At 32.9% G+C, this 21,775-nt stretch overlaps 3 protein-coding genes and 1 long non-coding RNA gene across 8 annotated transcripts; 2 read left to right on the forward strand and 2 right to left on the reverse strand.

Moving 5' to 3' along the window:
- Window positions 1-640: 640 nt before the first annotated feature.
- LOC100746931 (ankyrin repeat domain-containing protein 29) lies at window positions 641-11,716 on the reverse strand. 4 transcript variants are annotated; one of them, XM_033320648.1, is made up of 9 exons: window positions 10,321-10,482; window positions 9,887-9,997; window positions 8,985-9,831; window positions 8,474-8,572; window positions 2,433-2,531; window positions 2,256-2,354; window positions 1,925-2,122; window positions 1,744-1,839; window positions 641-1,526 (listed from the first exon to the last, which is right to left on the reverse strand). In XM_033320648.1, the coding sequence occupies exons 3-9, from the start codon at window positions 8,991-8,993 to the stop codon at window positions 1,329-1,331; spliced, it is 798 nt and encodes a 265-aa protein (XP_033176539.1). In that variant the 5' UTR covers window positions 8,994-9,831; window positions 9,887-9,997; window positions 10,321-10,482; the 3' UTR covers window positions 641-1,328. The 4 variants fall into 4 exon arrangements, with proteins under 4 accessions (XP_033176539.1, XP_003489466.1, XP_024223358.1 ...); XM_003489418.4 differs by lacking the exons at window positions 8,985-9,831; window positions 10,321-10,482 and adding an exon at window positions 11,369-11,716; XM_024367590.2 differs by lacking the exons at window positions 8,985-9,831; window positions 10,321-10,482 and adding an exon at window positions 10,124-10,248.
- Window positions 11,717-13,470: 1,754 nt separating this feature from the next.
- LOC100749799 (40S ribosomal protein S21) lies at window positions 13,471-14,180 on the forward strand. Its single transcript, XM_012385509.3, has 4 exons — window positions 13,471-13,583; window positions 13,672-13,729; window positions 13,857-13,992; window positions 14,071-14,180. Exons 2-4 carry the CDS (start codon window positions 13,680-13,682, stop codon window positions 14,134-14,136), a joined length of 252 nt encoding a protein of 83 aa, XP_012240932.1. The 5' UTR covers window positions 13,471-13,583; window positions 13,672-13,679; the 3' UTR covers window positions 14,137-14,180.
- Window positions 14,181-14,760: 580 nt separating this feature from the next.
- LOC100749205 (TBC1 domain family member 9) lies at window positions 14,761-21,568 on the reverse strand. Of its 2 annotated transcripts, none has more exons than XM_033320651.1 (19): window positions 21,484-21,568; window positions 20,286-20,452; window positions 19,983-20,156; window positions 19,813-19,909; window positions 19,546-19,735; window positions 19,391-19,467; window positions 19,246-19,302; window positions 18,969-19,173; window positions 18,678-18,883; window positions 18,305-18,591; window positions 18,034-18,237; window positions 17,628-17,959; window positions 17,315-17,470; window positions 17,060-17,245; window positions 16,799-16,987; window positions 16,456-16,618; window positions 16,040-16,372; window positions 15,843-15,964; window positions 14,761-15,770 (listed from the first exon to the last, which is right to left on the reverse strand). In XM_033320651.1, coding segments are annotated over exons 1-19 (3,366 nt in total). In that variant the 5' UTR covers window positions 21,486-21,568; the 3' UTR covers window positions 14,761-15,551. The 2 variants fall into 2 exon arrangements, with proteins under 2 accessions (XP_033176542.1, XP_003489483.1); XM_003489435.4 differs by lacking the exon at window positions 21,484-21,568 and adding an exon at window positions 21,314-21,477 and having other exon boundaries at window positions 15,552-15,770.
- On the forward strand, window positions 20,832-21,459 carry LOC117151641. The gene is made up of 2 exons (XR_004461718.1): window positions 20,832-21,084; window positions 21,158-21,459. It is a non-coding gene; the product is annotated as an uncharacterized LOC117151641 (long non-coding RNA).
- Window positions 21,569-21,775: the final 207 nt, after the last annotated feature.

The raw sequence follows: 21,775 nt of genomic DNA on the forward strand, positions 1-21,775 counted from the left end.
GGCACTTAGCATCTGGACTACAAGGACAGCATTGACATGAATTATAAACCTTTGACTTGTTCTTTTATACACTTTTTTATATGTTATAATAATAGCAATAGTCCTTTTTTAAAGCTACAATGCTTCCTTCTTTGCATAAACAATAGTTGTATTTATATCAAGGAGAAATTGTCACTTGTCAACTATCAATATAATCACACACTATTAAAAGTTATTACTTAAAAATATATTTCGAAAAAATGATTTATATTTAATTGCAATTTGATAAAAGATACAGTTAGAATGTAAAGTTGAATTTCTGTGATACTAAATGAAGAAAAAGAAAAGTTTAATATTTATGTGTAATTTTATCAGCATGTAATTATAAAGGAAGGATAGTGGTTAACGAAAGTATTTTCTGTATTATTTTAAATTTACAGACTAAACATTTTCTGCTTTTCGTTCAATAAACAGCTATAAATAAACATAACACTTTGGGAAAACAGTAAATGTATTTATTATATTATAAAGTAACATCAAACAAGCAATTATAAATATATTTCATTATATCTAAATAACATAATACATCTAAATAAAATATCTTAATATCACCATAGAGAATAGTTTAAGAACATGAAATATATTTTCTCTCCCTTTTTCTGTGCATACCGCGTTAACACTAATATAATATATAAATAAATCAACAAGAAGAAATAGACATAGTACTAAAGAATCATCAAATTTTACTCTCTTTTTCAAGGCAAATCAATCAGTCTTATAGAACCCTCAATTAGAACAAAATGATTGTATTATTTAAAGGTACATATATATATATATTACGTTTATGTAACCACAAGTTCAGTATTAACAAGATATATAGTTTTAGCGTAAAACTAACTCTGTGGGATGTATGCCGTCTACATCGATGATTGTTTTTTAGAATTTTCAACGTTGTAAAATATTTACAACAAGAGAATACATTAAAATATATTTCACCTATTTTTAAATACTACAGGATGTGTTTTATATTTATCCAAATATATATACACACTGAACAAACAATTTTAAGAAAATGATGGAGTTTTAAACCACAGTCTTATGACTGTAGCATAAATCAACATCTCGCTTATTTTTGAATCTTATTTAACGCTACGCGAAATACGATAAAGATGTAATCACTTGATCATCTTGTATACAAATTATGTCTAAAGTATATATATACATTATATGTATATATATTACATTTTCTTTAGAAATACTGATCTCTTTCACTGGTCTGTATATCCTTCCCTCTTCGTTCTTTCACCTTAATTTCTATTTTAGCACGTAGGTGATAAACGCGTATTTTGCTAAGACGTTCCCGTTCGCGTTCTAACTTTATCCTTTAGATAGTTGGCCACCTGTGTCTGTGAATGCCTAATAGCTAATTGAAGCGGCGTGATACCTTCTTGGTTCACGAGTAAAGGATCCGCTCCTGCACCTACCAGCTGTCTTGTAACAGTCATTTGTCCTGTTAATGCTGCTGCATGCAGTGCACTTTCACCATTCTGAAACAGTAATTATCTTTTGTAATTTTAAATGAACTATAGCAAACAGAACGCATTATCATTAGAATTATTATACCCTGCAGTATCTAACATAGATATATCTTTCATAATTATGTATAAGTTATTTTTGTCATTTTTGTTAAATATTATATATTGGCTGTGATTTTTATAGATTTGTCGAGAATTTTGAGTTTCAGTTTAAGACACTTGTACTTACTGGAAGAATACCAAGAGATGGACGGTACTTGAGTAGCTCGCCTACAACAGCGGTATGGCCCTTGTGAGCCGCCTTGAATAGCGGAGTCGCGCCATCCTACAAAAGAAAACACTCCACATCAACCATTCTTTTGAAAAGTCGATTCCAGCTTCCTCTCTTTGTCCGATTATTCTCGACTTACGTGTCTGGTGGCATCGACCTTCGCACCAGCTTTCAAAAGCCTCCTCACAACGTGATCGTGTCCCATTTGCGCTCCTATCCATAAAGGCGTGGCACCATCGGTTCTTGCCGCGTCCGTTTTTGCCCCATGCTCCAGAAGAACCTCTAGGATACGTAAGTGGCCATTTTGAGCGGCAATGAATAATGCCGTGGCCCCATCCTACAAATATTAAGCAAATTGTTACCTTTTTTCTTTTTTTAATTCGATAGTCGCTAACTATACGTTAGGAATAATTCTTTTACATTTGATAAACGACATTCTTTATCGTAAAAGTCCAACCAAACCAGCTCACCTTCATGTAAGCGTTCGGATTGGCGCCTCTTTCAATCAGTCCCTCAACAACATCTAGGTGACCGCACTGGCACGCGACAAAAAGTGGGGTACCGCCGTCCTGCAATCGCAACCAGAAATTGTCGAACGTTTCCATTTCACCTGGCTACACGATACTCTTCACTACGGTACAACTTACTATGCTGCAAGAGTCGACAATGGAACCGTGCTCCAACAAAAGGCTGGCGATGTCCATGTAGCCACCTTGAGCGGCGAAGAACAACGCCGTGGTACCCGTCTAAAAATAAAGAGTAATACAGTGTAAAAGATTTGAGTAGGACGTTGAGGCAATTATATAAAGTGCCAGAAAGCTTCGAAAAGAATTTTATGGCACGGAAAGAAGACATACGATCTATCTAGGATTACTGTTTTGCTACTTCTGTAAACAGAGTAGAATACGTTAGAGTGGAATAAAATATAGAAATAACTTGGGTACAAAGTGTTACAATATCATCAACGTTATAATACTAAAGTTTGTTCTGCTGTAATTAAATATATCTATAAGAATCGACTGTAGGATTCATAAAAGTAAAATCGTAGCTTTGTCTATAAAACTTGACTGAATATACTATTTTTACTGTCTGTAGAATGCTCGGGGGTATTGACAAAAAGAAAAGAGATCAACGATTCCCAAAAAAGTATATCGGTATCGATTATCGGAGTACGAAGAGAAAGCTGAAAATAGAGATTGTCGAAGAAACAATGAAACGCTTCTACACTTTCGAAAGTGGCAATAATAATAACTACGTAAATTCCAGAATATCAATGTATTTCAAAAGTGTTTAAAAATCCAATTTTACCTGAAAAAATATTGCAAAATTTCAGTTATTTATTTTGAATGTCAGACATATATATACATATAACTGAATAATTAGTAGCACATTCGGCGTTCGAATGTCACATTCTTCTCAAGTTCCGCATGAATAACCCATGAATTTTTCATTTTATTATCCCCGATGAGACGCACCTTTCTACCTGTATATATTCAGACCGAATTTATTATTACTATCGTCAGCTCGTTCTGTGATGGTGATACCTGCGGATAATTGACAGCGAGAGCGACATCCTGTCGCCTTTGCCGCGACACAGTACCTATTATAATACGCCAGATATGTCCTTCCTGCGTTTATGAAGAATTGATACCTGACTGTTTATTTAATGCCTTCAGAACAATTAATGTACTATCGATTGAACTCTATTCTGATCGTAATAGAATATTTCTATCATTGTAACGTAACAGTCCAATATCCGCTGATGATTTACAAAGAGAACAATTAGAGGATAAATGCCGGATCCGAATAACCGAATAAAAAGAGAGCGATTTCGAATCGAATATCTATCCATTGGTAAAGGAGAGAAAGTACTGGTGTGCGTTTCGAATATCCACGAAAGGAACAGCATGTGTTCAGACCGATGCAAACCGAACCTGTTCAAATGTCAGCTATATGTATATGCACTTTCACTGACGTTGTTTCATTGCCTTAAAGTATCGATAATCGCTGCCGAAAAAACTAGGTATCTCGATCGATTTGTCGTCCGAATTAGGCTACGTTCCCCTTTTTCGTTGCATGTACATACATGTATTTCGTTTATGGTTCTATGTAGAGAAATTACCACAGTGTTCTAGGTGCACACTTGCACGCGTTTTACGAAGTTCCAATGTTTCCTCGAGCATATCAATCCAAGAGACATAATACCTATCCATTACAAACCGCAGAAATTCTATAACGACGATCAACCTGTCTCTAGTCACGGTAACAGTCGCCGTCGTGGTTGAATATTTTTTACTCCACTCAACCTGCATTCGATCACGCGTACGTACGTCATAGTCGAGGATCTTGGGAATGATATACTATTCCAGTTCTTAACGACTTGTGATTAAATACTACAGTCATACTAATCTGACCTCTCGCGCACGATTGAATTAATATTGTTAGTGAAATTTTACGAGTTATCAACACCGATACTCGGTAATAACAGAACCGAAATCGTACATGAAAATTGTATAAATGTTGTTACTTGTAAATTCGCAAATATCGACAACCCATCGTGTAAGAGAATTCTGCTGATGATAAATGTTCAAATAATTTTCAAAATCAAGAACTCCAGGTTTATTTGGTAGAAATTAATCTTTAGCAAGGATGAAACTTGAAGGTAATTCGGCGCTACCAACGATTCCCGAGAAATACGCTTATCAAACAGCTATCTGGCGCTGATTTCGTAAAGAAGAATCTGCAAGTACAAATACAGATGTAGAAATCCTGCGGTGCAAGTAACGGGCGTAAAGTAGGACGAGATAAAAGGTCAAAGTTATTTTTGATACCAGTTTAAACCTCCTTTGCCCTGTAGTTTAATTAATTTGTTGAATCTACCGCGGGCGAACGCGGTAATTAGTGGCAAATGGTGCATGGTACCTGCGGCGCGTATTGCACCCTGGTCTCCGGTAGATGATGATCGTATCAATGAATGCGTGCCGCTCAAAACGGAGAGGATGCTCGGACGGATGATGGGCATCGCCGATTTATAATGGACTTATTACTTCCTGCGCGCAATTTGCTTTCCAACGCACACTACTTTATCGCGCTTGCCGTATTTATGCGATACAACACGCTTTCGCGTGCTACGAGCTTGATAGCTTATTTGAAATTCTTATGAAGCGCCGGCGAAGTTTGAAAAATTTCCGTCAGATCGGTTGTTCGGGAATCTCGAAGAAACGACGAACGTATTGTTGTATCGATAACGTATGTACCGATGATCTTTTCCGTGTGAAAATAAACGCTTCCTGAAAAAACAAATTTTTGAGAATTGAAAACTTTCAATCTCTTTCATCTTCCTAGTAATCTTTCGTTTTCATAAGCGATAAAAATTGAGAGTAATAGTTTCAGGAACTCGTGACTCAGATAATAGGTATTTGGGCCAATATATATGAATAAGATAAGATTACGATAAGTCAACCGTGTTAGATACCAGATCTTTAGTTTCGGAATGCACTCTTAAGTTTAAGCCTTCATAAATTAAGCCAAAAAATAATATTTCATAGAAGGGAATCTAACTACGGAAATCTCTTCACGGGTGGGACATAACCTTAAATTAAGAAAGAAATAGTTGTGCTACTGGATCGAGTTAGTGAAGCCAGCTTGACCAGCATTTGAAAACGAAAACATTGATAGAGGATGCAACGTAGAATGCACGAAACTCGATACTCGAGTAACAAGATATTTGCTGCTAGCCACGAAAAAGATTTGTTTGAACCGGTCGAAAGTCTGTTTCTTGAACGAGGCCAAACTTAAGGGATCAGTGTGTCACGAACGCCCACGCACGATTTTCAAGCTGATACCGGTAATTTGTGCAGAAGCCGCGTTTAGACGCGCTGCACGTGAATCGTTCTACGCGGCTGGTCGCACATTACGGCAGACGTCGCTGCTAAAATGTATTAGAAACACGCGAATTGGCGTATACCCGCGATGCAACCTATCATGCTTCGCTTCAGCAACCTTGAATGTGCTTATACACGGTATAAGTATACATAGGCGTATTTTATATAGGCATCTTATGCGCCAGCAGCAAAGCTATTTACGAGGGAAAAAATCGTCCGTTATATTCAGGTCGCGCTTTTTAGAAACTACAGAACGAGCTATGGTTAATTGACCGACGTTAATGAATTCGCGTTTGAGCTTTCGATGCTATCGGTTTCCTTTGTTGTACATAGTTTTCAACGTTCACTTTTGCTGATTTTTTGCGTTATTGCATATCTGCTTCGATTAAACAAATAATCTTTAAACCGTTCGTCCTTTAACTACAAAATTTCTATAATCGAAATTGAAAATTAATAATAAAGAGAAATCAATCTTGATCGAGTTAGATTTTAGTTTAGTAGTCATCTATATGTCACCACACGTTTGTTATATGCTTTGAAACACGTCAGCATGGTTAAGAGGAACGTGCTCGTCACGAATCACAATGCTTAATTAAAAAATCAGAGATAACCCTATTTTCTAATATGGAAAACGAAATAGTCACGCTGTTTGTTCGATTCGGGAGAAGGCTTTTCCAATCTCTAATATGAATTAGAAACTCGCCTATCGGCCAAATAATCGAGCGACTTAAGATCGCTGACTCGCAGAAATAACCAGAACGACTCGCGATTAATTGCGCCTCTCCCGCATTTATATTCAAGCATCTACTTTTCCTCGGTTGACTCTCCTCTCTCTCTCGATAATTAAAACCGATCAAGAATTCATCGAGAGATCACCGATAAACCGTTGGAAATAAATATCAATGGCAACCGAGTCTAGTTTTAGGCTACTGACTAAGCAAAGAAAGCTACTAGAGTAGGTGTCAATAAAAATAAATTCTGGAAGTGAAACTACGTGACATCGTTTGTGTAACGGGTCAACACGCGTTTAGCTCACATAACGCGCGTTTGCGTAATTCATCCTATACAACATCGTCGCTTGGTCTCGAATACCAAAAAAGGCTTTTTCGACCTCTTTTTCCTTTTTTCGAGGCTACATCTCGAGTCACGTATTTACACGTCGATGTTTTTACACCTAAAGAAAGGAAGGACAGACGGATATTGTTTGAATTGTAAGAAATGTGAGAATTCGTACGGATGATAAATAATTTTGACAATCGAATAAACGTTTATATTAAAGTATCGGTAGGGAGCGAGGAAAGATTCGGAGAATGCACGTGGAAGAGTCGAGAGATTCGTACGAGAATCATCAAGGAGAAAGAAAGTTTTGAGAGTCATCGTTACACTGCGAGTGTTTATGCATTTATGGAAAATATTGGGATGCAAAAATGCACATAAAAAATACATGTTAACGGATGAAATAAGTCACTGCTTAGGTTTCATCTTTTTAATCGTGTTCATCTGTAGCCATTGTTACTATTACGTAGGTACATATTTTTTAATAATTTCTTTTAAACGAAGCCGTTTCTACAACCAAATTCGTTTATACATTACCAAAGAAAGAAGATAATAAATAAACTAATAATCGCAATGACGACAGGTAGCTTGCCTAAATTATCGATGATTTAGTTAATGAATCACGCGTTTAAGTATTTCTTCTAATTGAATGTTAAGCGGACATTCCGTGGCCGAAAATCGCGACAGTGCCCTGTGTTCCATTGGATTTGCATACAATACCGTGATCCTCGATTGCACCGAGAGTATACGTGGGCTCAGCGATAAATCGTCGCGAGCCACTTAAAAAAGGCCACTCGACCGCTTCCTGGTGCCTCGTGTTACAAGTTACAAGCGACGAGCTTTTTATGTCGCACAGACTTTCCAAGCTCTGTGTGAGTAGACCAGAGAAGATCGCGTCTTCTTTCGTTTCTATTTTCGAAAAAGTAGAGACTGTAGGAAGGTTACACACTTGTTTCTCCTTCTAAACCAAGATTATAATTATCGAGAATGTAACGTGATTTGTAAAAATTTGTTTTATTATCGGATACGAGTAGAGCACGGTATCATCGTATGATAGGAATTAAGATAAAAATAGAAACAGTATCAAAGCTAGTTACTTCGACGGAAATGAAATTAAATTGCGGAATACATATTGTAAATTTTAGATTTCAAATTTTCACGCTGATGAGATGCCGTGAAATTGGTTTTTCAGGAGTAATCGTGTTTGCACTTTGCGCTCATACTTTGCTCAAGCTCCAATATCACGGTATACATCGTAAATATTGTTCTATTAGATTGCTTCGTAAGTTCTGTCTGCCAGAATCAGAGATAAATTTAATTTACAACATCCACCTATGTGGATACCGCTTTTATCAAAATCTTCTGATTTATATTTATATGATTTATCTATTATACGCCATCTGTCGAGGCGGACAGAATTTATGCAGTACCCTAATATTTATAGAGCGCGAAGACAATAATTGTCTTTTTCTAATTTCCAATTATTAAAATTCTCCCCAGAATACTTTAACGAAACGACTTGTAATAATTTCTCCTAATTTATTAAGAAATCTAAAAGTTTAGGAAAAAGATTCACTCGGCTACTAGATCACAAAAGGGTCGAAGAGATCAACTGAAACTATAACTTTCTGTGGTCGCAAAGAGTATTTCCATTCAGTGGGTAACGGGGTTGCCAGGACGTACACGTTCAGCGGGTTTCATTCATTCTTAGTTCATTCATGGGCCGGCTACGTGTACTCAGGACTTACCAGCCGTCTGGCATTAGGATCCGCCCCTTGTTGCAGCAATTCGGTGACCGCTTCGATGTGGCCTCCGGCGGCGGCCAATATTAAAGGAGTCGTTCCATCCTGAAAACAAATTACCTGGTTAATGATCTGTCAGTAACAATCGTAATTAGATTGCGGATGTCTGTGCATTTATGACAAATCGTAAAGTACATACATTTAGAAAATAAAACATTCTTTCATTCGAGTTGAAATTCTTTACGTGTACCTATCTGTAAGAATATGAATTTGCATAAAGATCCACAGTTTAATCCTAATACTAATAATAAACCAATACTGAAATATTTAATGTTTTCTATCCTTTCATTTTTAATCAAATTTATATCACAAAACTTGAACAAACTTAATTCAAGTGGCTATAAATTCATCTGTGCGCAGTCGCGTGCACCTCGATATGATCTCCATAATGAGGACTCCCCTGCATTGCTTTCTAATTGATTTGAACGGAGCAAGTATCGTGATTACTCTTACAAACCAGTATCATTAAACAGGCAATTAAGCGTCGTAAATCTGTCGTGTAACTCCTTCAGTATCTTACGCTTGTTTCAAACTGTCTCTACTTTCTGCACTTCTTTTATATATTTCCGGTGTGTCGAATCACGCGTCGTCGCTGCATCAGTAATTTAGTGCAATAACGCGGCGATTGTTAGTAAGGTTCCTCAATTGATGTAACGACCAATCGAGAATGCCGATCCTTAATGACGCGATTAATTTAACCGATCGTCTGCAAATTAGTAAAGAAAAATGACTTAAGATATCCTTTAAATGATGGTGGGCAAACGGAAACGACGCCATGACATTTAAAAGAAGGTTAACGTTAAAACTGTTACTTCTCTTGATCAAATTCCAAATTCCCCCGAATATAGCGGGTTAAATTTGATCGTCTGCCAAAGTGGAACGAATATCCGTGCGTAATCCAATAAGCCACTTTTCAAACTAGGAATAACGTTATTTGAATTCGCCCTTTCAACGATGCGTAGTTATTTGCATAATGAAACGACAGATCGTCTCCCGGTAACTGATTTCCTATGGTGTCTATTGGTTCGATGTCGATGATTTCGTAGATACGTCAATGAGAACGAATATAGCTTTCCTCTCTTGCGCAATAAACTCATTATATAATAATATTAGCAAATTGACAAATTACAAATTAATGGATTATAGTTTTCTTCTTTTACAATTTTATAATCCTTCGTGTAATAAGATAATACAGATAACTTAGAATTTGTAGGATTTGCTGGTAAGACTTAATTTGTGTTATTACCAAGCTCGTTAATGTTATGCAAAGATATTCTGACTTGCTGATAATTATTACCTGCGATCTGTAAAATTTTCTTAATAATATTACTTCAGTTGCGTAAGATGGTCTTGATTTACCTTATCTTTGCAATCGACATGGACGCGACCAGAATCGAGGAGAACTCGAAGACGCTTCGCATCGCCACGTGCCGCTGCCAAATGTAATTCTACGTCCCAAGGTGATTCTTTCTATAAACAGAGAAAGAAATAAAGATCGTTTTAAAATTGGAGCAAATTTTATTCTATACAACACCGGTCACTTTTTCTGATATTGTTCCTAATTCTATTTCGTTTCGTTTCCACGACTACTTCTACCAAAAGAATATTTTTTTTATGGTCTCCTGTCAACCACGTATCGATTAAGCAATCATAATTAGGGACGCTAGATGAACTAAACTTGTTCGACTGTAACTGAAATCGCATCTTACCAAGCTATGCTCTGTGTTTCACAATTTCTCTCTCTGGTTTTCACGTGAAACTTTTTAATATTTTTAGAACGCATACATACACACCTTTCGAATGTTGGTCTCAGCGAGAGCACCTATTAACGGAATTAATCGAAACAGAATGCTTATCCGTCATGTGCGCCATGAAATCACGAAACGTGATCATAATTAAAATGTAAATCGACAGACAGAGTTGGCAAGCAAATATCGAGCAAACAAATTCTGCTCTCAAGAGGTACTAAAAACATTCTGAAAAAGAGCGCGTATTATATATCATTTAAAAGGCAGTTGTACAAAACAAGTTCTACGTAAATAATTTCTTTATGCGATGGATAAATCATGTAAGTTTATCAAATTGCAATGTTACGTTGTTTAGCATCACTAACTTATGTTTCTAGGTCATCCAGTGTTAAGCGCGACAATCAATGCATAAAAAGATTTCCCGTGGTCTTAATCGATCGCTACAATCTATGATCGTGACTATTTCAAATTATTTATTCATACGCGTGTTATATTCAAATATTGTAAAACCCATAATCGGTGTTTACTCGTTCGTAGAATAAACAGGACAAGGTGTTAGCAACTTATTGCACAGCTAAGAAGTGACATCAGTCCGCCATAAATTTCATCTGATCTCATCTAGTTTTATGTTCTTAAGCGCATACATGCCACGTAAAGGATCACGAGCAAAGTCATTTTTTATTAAACTTTTTTTTATGAAACATATATATTTTAATGGTACGTGATAATTTTCATGAATATGTAAATGGTGAGCATAAAAAATTAATTACGTTTTCCTCGGAGAATGTACATATTATCTTTCTCTGAAACGATGATTTCAATTTAAAATTCTAGAAACAATATTTCAAGCCTAAACTTTTTGCTCGATTATCCAAAGTTGCTTCTTCGAGTATAAAAAAATTGTATACGTGCGATTTAATAGCTGTATCATACAGTATCTTCGAAATTACATTAAAATAGTAATTTCTGTTTATTTCGAATTGCATTCGAAAACGTGGCATGCAATGTTTCATTCAAAACATATAGATATAGTAAAATGCATACATTGGGTAATGAGTGAAATATAATTGAATTTTAACAGAAAAAAGCTCACCTTCATAGACATGTTCGATGAACACGTGTAGCTGGAACTGACGCGATTAACGTTTTGTTGTTATTATGAGAAAAAGTATAAGCGCACTTAACGTAGATGTTGTAATTGCATCGCAGTGCATCGAGCATACTTTCGGCTAGATATCGTGTGTTATCTTTAATTGTAATATGTATATAATAAACGGTACATGTTTTAACATCGGACACACTTTCGTATCACAGTCTGTTTAAACACGCGCAACAGAACATTAACACACCTCACCGTGTTTACGAAATACAAAGGCACATCATAAAAGGATCATAATTTACCGGATGACTTCAAGTCACCGAATGCCCGATGGAACTGTACGACAGTAATATAGACAAGGAATATTTCCTTCGATGTCCGCTTGGCGGCGATACTTGTCACGCGCAATTTTTTTTGCTCGTTTTTATTTTTAATTTGAATATAGATATATCCCATTATATATTTAATTTTCCTCATTATAAATATTGCTATTTTTAAAAAATATTTTATTCTTTTATTGCTTTGTAAACAAATATTACGAGTCATTTCATATGTTACTTTATTATATTAATTACATTATATAATCGATTAAATGTTTATATTGTTTACAAATATTATGTTTATATTCATAAAAACTGTAAAATTAATATCAGATTAATATGTATTCATATGGATATATTAGAAATATATTTGAATTTCTAGAAATATAATGGTACTAAAATATCAGCAACATTTTTCCCATTAAAACTTAATTTAACAGAAAGAAGATTACTGATATCATCAAGAATCTCAAACTGAAACATTGTTTTTCCACCTGCAGCAAGTTCTTCAAATATTTTGCAAGCATCTAAAGGCCAAGAATTTATACTGTTTGGTTTTTTCATAGCACAACATTTCGATAAAGGAGGGATATTTATAAAGGGTAAAGTTCGTGTTTCGTTTGTAATCGTTATGTTGCCATAATCTATACACAGAACTTCAGTACCTTCTTCAGAATGTGAAAGAATTTTTGGCCTGTGCCACTGACCATTTTCTAAATACTTTGCAGCACAAATAGTACCAATGTCAAATATACTTAATGGAAGGAAACTAGGTGCTGCTTGTAATTTCTCTAACGTTATATTTAAGTCTGTAGTGTTGCTTTCTGCTTGAATCCAGAATTCATTAAGTGAATTGATGCAACTAACAAATACATTTGGTGAATTTTCTTCACCCAAGGGAGATAATCGTTTCTCTATGATCGTTTCTCTATGATTCACAGAAGTATATCTGTTACATTTTTACCTTCTATTGTTAATTTTACCAATAATGTTTTACCTTCGTCAATTACATCTAACAAAAATAGAACTGCTCCTTCATCTGCTAATCTTACAAATTCCTCACAAGCTTTTTCTGACCATTTCGTAATCCCTTCTGGCATAATTAAACGACATTTTCTTGCTAGAGGAGGTTCATCTACAAGCTCTAACGATAGAGCACGTATTTCGGTTGCGGTAGTTGAATTTCCATAATCTATATGTATAACTTGTATAACACTATCACTGTGTGATACAACACACGCCCTATATCAACATTCATCCTCAGGATATTTAGCAACACACAATAAATTTTCTTTAATTTCATGTACTTTGGGAAACAAATGTGCAAAAAGAAATCTATCATTCATAATATCTAAATTACCAATAGTTTTTTGTTCTTGAACCCAAAACTCATTTGGAGAGTTAATGTGAGATACAAAAACAGGATAGGGATCCAATTTAAGGTCCATTATTTCATCTATTAATTCTTCTTCTGTATCACTATTTTCAAAATAATGATCTTCGACTAACATTTCACTGAACATTTCGCTTTTACCAACAAGTCTACTTGTTTTGAAACACTATTTGCTATTACAATGGCTTCCACAGGCGCATCAACTCTTACTAAACTTTCGAATCTTTTACAAATTGCAGAATCCCAATCTTCTGCTTCTGTAGGAATAACATCTAATTTGCATTTAATTGTATATCCCTTTATTTCTTTCCACTCATCTGACAACTGTCGAATCTTTCCAGATTTATTATTGATGATATGAATTTCTAGAAATACATAGAGACTTATTGTCAATGTTGGTAACCGTGATTTTAGTTTCTGACATATATACGTACTGTTGTCGGAAAAGTTCTTTTGCGTACGGAGCCATTTTACTTTGCACATTTAGCAATCAAAAGTAAGAGTATATCTTAATTTAAAAGCTCCTAGTGTTATAATTCTGTACAAGATATAGTGTATATTATATATTTTAAACTCTGTTACAGATATAAAAATGGAGAACGACAACGGAGTACTTGTTGACTTGTACATACCAAGAAAATGGTATGTGATACACGTGGATTGCTGTTTTTAATAATATAACAATGCCCTTCTTTAAATAAAAAGTGCAAATATAGCTATAAATTAACGTTAAATCGGCTATAAATCTTACATAAATTGTATTTTATAGCTCATCGAGTAATCGTATCATTCATGCCAAGGATCATGCATCTATTCAATTAAGTATTGCTGATGTTGATCCTGAAACTGGACGCATGACTGACTCTCAAAAGATGTATGCAATTTGTGGCGCTATTCGTCGTATGGTACGTTATTTACTGTTGTAGTAATTACTGGTAGAAATTATCATTTTTTTAAAATAGCTGCTTTCTTAATTTTTTCAGGGTGAATCTGATGATTGTTTGGTACGACTTGCAAAAAATGATGGTATATTACCAAAAAATTTTTAATCTATGATAATTATTGTATTCTTTCAATAAAAATATAAAAAAAAACTAATACAATGTGTATTACTTAATCAAACTACTAACTTAAATTGTACATATAATTTTATAAAAGTTCTATTATATATATCATTTATTATATAATTTGTACATGGAGTTTTACATATGAAATAATGGATCATTATATACATATATATGATACAGAAAGATAAATTTTTAGATATTTCATGCTTGTTACGATGGAATAACTTTTTTCGCTAGTTCCATTTAAAAAATTATGTATGCAATGATTATATAAAAATAAAAATCATTTTAAAAAATATAGTTACATATGTCAAAAAAGTATGATTTCAAATATTAATATTTAACTGTATTTAACAAAAACATTTACAAATGTTTTAAAATATGTATCCGTTCTAAACTTTGTATTATGCATGTAACGCCTTGAATAATAAGAGATAGTATAAATTCTTAAATATTTCGAAGATTTATCTAATATTGTTTTGAGGACGTATATAGTATAAGTATAGTCTTGATCGATTACCATATTGTTTTAAAATATCAATTTATCACACACTAATTATTATTGTAATTGTTGGTAATCAAAAATTAGTGTACAATACTTTTTTCATTGTTTTTAATGTTTTGAAATTTTTAATATATTTGCGAGATTAAACAGTACATCTATTAAATGAGTAAAAATATTTCATGATTTTGTGCATATATCCCTCGTATCATAATTGGGAAAATATGGAAACTTGTAAGTATTCAATACACTTTAATTCTAAAAAATATTTCTGTTATATTATACTAGTATCATTTATCGGGAACTTTATCTTCAAGCATGAATATTGTTAAAATGTGATGGAACTGATTTGGAACTAACATGTCAGAAATATTACCCTGAGTATATTCTATTGATACCATCTTTCGATTTTGATCAGTATGATTATTATATTGTATGATTAGGCCAATAGATTTATATATATTTAAAGATTAATATTTTTGAAAGAATAATTAATTTTTAATTACATTTGCAGTAAAATTTTATCTTTAAAGTAAATTAGTACATAATATTGCTTACTAAAGAAAGAAAAAGCAATAATATTAAAAATATAAAGGATTAAACGTTTTTTATATCTGTAATTTCGGAACCAATAAAAGATATAAGAGTAATACCAAGTAAAATTTAGATGCTACTTGAATTACTGCATTGAAACATGTTAACTACTATTTTCTTACAAAAATGTATTTTGCACATTACAAACCTATCTTTTAACTAAGATTTATTTATCTAATTGCAATGAATATAGAAATTTCCTTAGGAAACGAAATTACTGGTCAATTATTCAAGGCAATCTATGACTTTATAAATTTTACATATATCTTACACTATTCTCACAAACAGTTAAACCTGCGTATCAAACATTTAACACAGGAGTATCTGATAAGGAATGAACGCGATTAAACCTACGATTTTTTAAAGTTGTAATCGATTCTGAAAGATCTGCTCTTTTACTAAAAAAATCAACTATAGCTTGACCTGTTAAGGCAGATGCCAAGAACTGTTCGACACTTATTGACCAATCTGGACCAGTAGATGCAACTACATTTGACGGATTTCCATTGCGATCATGTGACTAAAAATCATGTTTTATGTACAATTTATAATATATTCTAAGATTACTTACTTAATATAAATAGTATGTTACCCGTTCTACAGCTGAAGGTGTTTGTTGAACAGCAATAGCTGCCAAAAGTAAACTGTCTTCAGACTCATCTCGACCGACGTAAAACTTTTTACCAACATCGCCTAATTGGAGTAAAAGTGTACCTGTATGTAAAAAAAATGTTTTTTATTTAATATGGATTCAAGCAGTAATAGTACTTTGATATGTGTATAATTTACCTATTGAAGCTATACAATGGTAAGTTTCTTGTTCTTCTGGTTGTGCAGGGAACATGTCATAAAGAGTTTTCCATAATGCAATGAAATGTCTTTGTGACATTTTTGGCACAGTTTTTAGATCCAGTGGGCTGTCTTTGGATGCTATCATGGAGCGTAAACTTCCCATGCTTTGAACTTCCCATGATTGATCTCCCTGGCTGGTCAAACTTGTCGATCGAGATAAAGTACCGATACTCGGTTCTTCCGCTAAACTAACTGGCATTTCTAAAGAAGCAACGCTTTGTTCCATACTGTCAAAAAAATCTGTAGCTTCTGCTGCTACTTCAGCACCATCTAATATTGATATGTTTAACTTGTCTAAAGTAACAATAAAGAGTTTCTTATTATAATGCTTTTAATTATAAAATAATATTTACCAGAATGCGTTGGCGATTCGAAATCAACAGGTGTAAGTAATGGTGGTAAGTGTAGAGTATATAAAAGTTTTAATCTTTGTGTTAAATCTGCAGTTGCGGTCATACCAATCGCTTGTACTAATTCCCGAAAGTTCAGTAGTCCATCACGATTACGATCCATTAACTGATATACAATACTACTTATGAACATTTTCTGTATTTGCTTGATCTTATTCAATAAAACTAACATACACATGGATGTTAATTCTCTAATATTATCTATTATTTTTCATAATTTTCTTTTTTGTTATAAATAGCTACACTTAAAAGTAGAAAATTATTTTGTAAAATTCGATTAACTTACACGAAATAATCGGGCGGCAAGAGATTCAGCTTGACTACATTTTCCCCATGGAGACAAGCCACCAAATAATATCCTAAATAGTTCAAAATCTACTTTATATGCCTCATAAGGTGGCTGCGTTGGATCATAACGATCAGGTTCAGATTTTCGTTGGCTCATTAATTCTTCTCTTACTAAACTTAACAAATCCTAGATAGTGATACCATTGTTTTTTAAGCATCTGTGTATTTTGAATGTATACTTTCTTAAATATATTAATACCTGCAGTTCTTCCATTGTCATATATTTGTCAACAACAACACTTCTAATTACATTTTTCTCAATTCCATCTTCCAAACTTTGAACTACCCTAAGCCTGTGTTTTAAACGAAGTCTTTCTATTCCACCAATAGTCAAAGATCCATATCTTGAATATGCTTCATATATTAAAGTCTGAACAGATATACTCTAAAATAATAAACACAAATAAAATCATGAATCTCCGTAAATATAACTAATGCATAAAAGCGTTTTTACTCTATTAGGAGTAGCACTATCAACTGGTCTAGGAAGTATAAGTCCTTCATCATTGAATACACCCCCAAGGTAATCTGTTAATAACTGCATTGCTTCACCATCGTCACAGCAATTTAACAATTTATCCTGATTCCACTCCAGTACTGTCAATGCTATCTGACACAGGAAGAAAGACCTGTTTACTTCAAATTTCCTCTGTATGTATTTTATTCTGTATTCATTAGAAAGGATATCAATAAAATTCAATATCTTCACTAATAAAAAATAATTAAGGAGCTAAAAACAAAATATATGTACATAAAATATGTTGTACCTGGAAAATTACTTTCGCTCCATCATAGAAAAAGCAATCCATTATATTTACTGCGCTACTAGTTGGCATAACACTTAAAAATATGGTTAAGAACCATGAAAGTGATATAACTTTAATGAGACCAAGTTCCTGCAATCTAGCATGTAAAGTTGGTAAATGTTCAGCAGCTAACTCTTCTAAAAGACCTTGGTCAACAAGAGCACCGACTACTCTTCTGTCATAATAATCAGGCAATAACGATTCACATACATTACATAACTGCCAGAAAGCAGATTCTTCTGAACAATAGATCAATAGAACTGAAGCCACTATATTCATGGCCTGACAATAGCCTGTTTTAAGACAATTAAGAATAAATAATTTTTGAAAACTTTATAATGACAAATTTCACGAATAATATTTTTACCGATTTGTGGATTTTTCCAAGCGTATGCAGAAAGAACTCTTCTTAAAGCACTGATACCAGTGTCAGATTGAAATGCTGGATGCTCGGGTAAAGAACGGTGCAAATCTCGTTCTATTTCTTCATTTGCTTGACAAGACTTACCCAATGATTGGTCAACTAACGATTTATAAAGTCCTGGATTCATTACCATTTCGTTTAACGCACCTAGAAATAAATTGGAGCTATGTTATACCATTCAATTATATGGTAATGATTATATTGACTGCATTACCCGAAAAAGTAAGCCAAACTTCTCCTCTAAGAGACTGTGGTATACCCTGAATTATAAGTTTTGCTGTTTCTGTTGTTCTGTACATTGTAATACCTCTACCATACTCTGCAAAATGGAGTTCCCATTGTTTTTCTTTAGCTTCTTGTTTTAGCGTCGCTTCATTGCTTAATGGAGCTTTAAACAGAGTCATTAATGGTGGTTGTGGTTTCCAGTCATTAGCGGTTTTAGTTTCCTCATTGTTGCTATTACTATGTAAACTATTATGAAAAAATGCGTGATCGACGCTCCTATTTGAAAATATATTAATTACTATATAGACATATTACATATTAAATTGTATGATCAAAACTAAAAATATTAAGTGGAAACTTACAAATTTGATAGTTTAGATTTTGCTAATAATTCAGATATTTTCTGAACAACAAAATCTCGATCGTGAATCTGAGCAAATAAAAACGACGATCGAGCAGTTGTTACTAGAATAGATTTGTCTATTCCTGTACTGGTTGACTGATTTTCAGCTGGTTCAATAAGCCTTACTTCTCTTAAAGGTATAACTAAACTTACTAATCCTCTTACCTACAATGAAATGGATATTGAATTACGTCATTAGACATAAAATTTATATATATTTATATTTATTTAAAATAATCAATATATTTACTCTGCTTTCAAAACAAAGATAATTCTGGGAAAGAAATATTTTTCCCCAAACATATCTTTTATTGTATGGTGTCCATAATGTTGCATCAATACTACCATCTAATTTTTCATTTCCTGGTAGTCTGAATTGTAATCTGTAGGCTTCAGAATGTGCTCTTGCATCAAGATCTCGTTTTAAAAAGGATGGTTTTTTAGGTACGTTTTTGCTGAAAATATAATTATCATTATAATCAATGTACACAAATTTTATTCAGAAACCTGTAAATGACTTCAAATACCTCAGTTTATTTAATAATTCTCTATCTTCGTTAAAGCCACTTTTTTCATCTATAAGCCTAGCAAGAATAAAATAACATTAATTTATGGAGCACATTTTCTATCTATATTCTTACACTCTTATCTATTGTATATAAATAATGTTACCTTTTCATAGCAATATTTGTAAGCTGCTCCATTAACGAATATGTATCTGATTTATGAAGAAACATTGAAAAATAATGCTGCAAATGAAATAAAATATTGAATGCTACAGATAATGTAATAATATAAATAATAAACAATCACAATATTTTATTTACCTCTTTATTGTCTCTAGTTACAACACGTATACTATCTGGAAATAAGATGGAATTAGTTTTGCTTAATTCAGTAATGTCTGCCCATCTTATAATTAATTTTGTTTCTCTTGCCAATATATAGGCATAAAAACACATATGATTTATTGATAAATATAACCACCCCTGTCTAGGCAAACGAGATTTCCAGTAACTAAAAAGATACAACGTTATGAGGTTTTATAAATTTTACTGAAATTTTATATACTTTTAAGTTAATTATACAAGTACCTGCATGAATAATAATTGACCAATTTATCTTCTTTTGGTATATTGAAAAGTTGATGAAATTTAAAAGATACAGTTTTAAATGATTCTGGATCTTCTTCTGTGGATAACATAGACTTCAATAATACTATACAAAAATTTTGTTTTTTGATCAATTTCTCATAATAACTTACCGTCAGCAAATTGACAGTCTGGTATATTATTTGCAATAATAGATTGTATTTTACAACAAACAAATTCAGTTATTTCTTCTTCAGTATCAAATGATGTTAATGTATCCATCAAGTTCGAGTGAAGCCATTCCCAATCTTGTAAAATTTCTTCATGTGTCAAGGAACATGCAACTGCTATAAGTTAAAAAAATTATTTTTAAAAGATTTTTATCTATAATAACAATTTCTTATACCAATATGATATGAAGAAACTATATAAAATATAAGTATTTTATCTTATTAATTTATATTGAAATATTTTACCCCAATAAACTTCTGATGATGGCGTTTGATGTAATATCCTAAATGGTGGAGGTTTAGTGTCAAAAACGCTATCCAATGTCCCTACCAATATAGAAGTAAGGCCTTTTGTCTTTCCATGTCCTTTACGGCGTTGTAAAACAAAATATACAGTTGCTTGTTCTGTTACCCTGCATGACAAAGACAACAAAATTCAAAGACAACATTCCTGTTTGAAAATCACTCTAACACATGAGATAAATTCTGTTTATTTCAAAAAACATAATAAAAAAGCTAGGTGTAATGTCAAAGTATTTTTAAAATACATAAGAGTGAAGTGTTATAAGCTCAATTATATGGTACATAAATCCTTTAAAGTAGAAACGAGTCATAAAAAATACAATAAAGATATGACAAATAAACTTCAGTAGTAAAGACTACAATTTTATTGTGCAAACCATAATATTACAAAAAAAAGGCAACAACTTTACATAATTTTATATTTACATTTTTGTAAATATCAGTGGTATCTTTCACCTTTTTTCATTTATATTTTATTCATAAATATCACCGAATGAGAATGAATCAATGTCATAGATAATAATTGACGAAATGATTCCAATAGAGCGGATGTCTGTTATCGATAATAAACCATATACACCCTCCCACATATAATGTATTATAATTTATACTCCTACACTGCATGATATATAACGTAAGAAAATACATCTAGCGATGATTTACGGTTCTAACGATAGTAACTCTAACTAACAAGATCTAACGGACACATAACGTTTAATACCGTCAAATATATTTATGATATGTAAGCAAATAATATTATGTTAAATACAAAAATGACAAATCAATTAAAAAAAGATAATTATTTTTCTGTTTAGACTAGCATATACATAAGCTCGTAGAACTCTGGCAAATAAATAAATGCTCAAAAATTACTTAAATCCTTGAGTATACGTCTGTCAGCTGTCTTTGACGTACGATGTAAACAGTAATTGTAACAGAACATTGAACATCGTATACACGTATCAATTTACCAAAGAGCATTTGCCAGTAGAACTTCTTGTGGCTTCACCCACATATTGACCACTGTTCTTCCAGCACATATGGCACTAACGATACGAATTCAAGCACACTTTATCCAAGACACTAGCAAATTCGTCGTCTGGTCAGCAGAAAAAAATACTTGCCAAAGATAAATACTAACATGAACTCCACTACGAGTCGGTCGTTGTCAGTTGCGTCGATTCCTGCAATTTCGCCATATTCTCAATCTGAAATGTTACTAAGTATTCAATATTCTTTTTTTACAAAAAATTTCTTATCTTCTGAGAAACATTTTAACATTTCTTATATATTATACAAATTGAATAAAATATGATTATAAATAATATTATTGCGACATGTAAATCACTATATCAAAATTTATAAATAAATAATTATGTAATTATTAAGTTAATATCATTTTTTACAATAATAATTGTTAACGTATTATGTAT

This window comes from Bombus impatiens, unplaced genomic scaffold (assembly GCF_000188095.3).
Source record: "Bombus impatiens unplaced genomic scaffold, BIMP_2.2 scf_0321, whole genome shotgun sequence".
NCBI classification, from domain to species: Eukaryota; Metazoa; Arthropoda; class Insecta; order Hymenoptera; family Apidae; genus Bombus; species Bombus impatiens.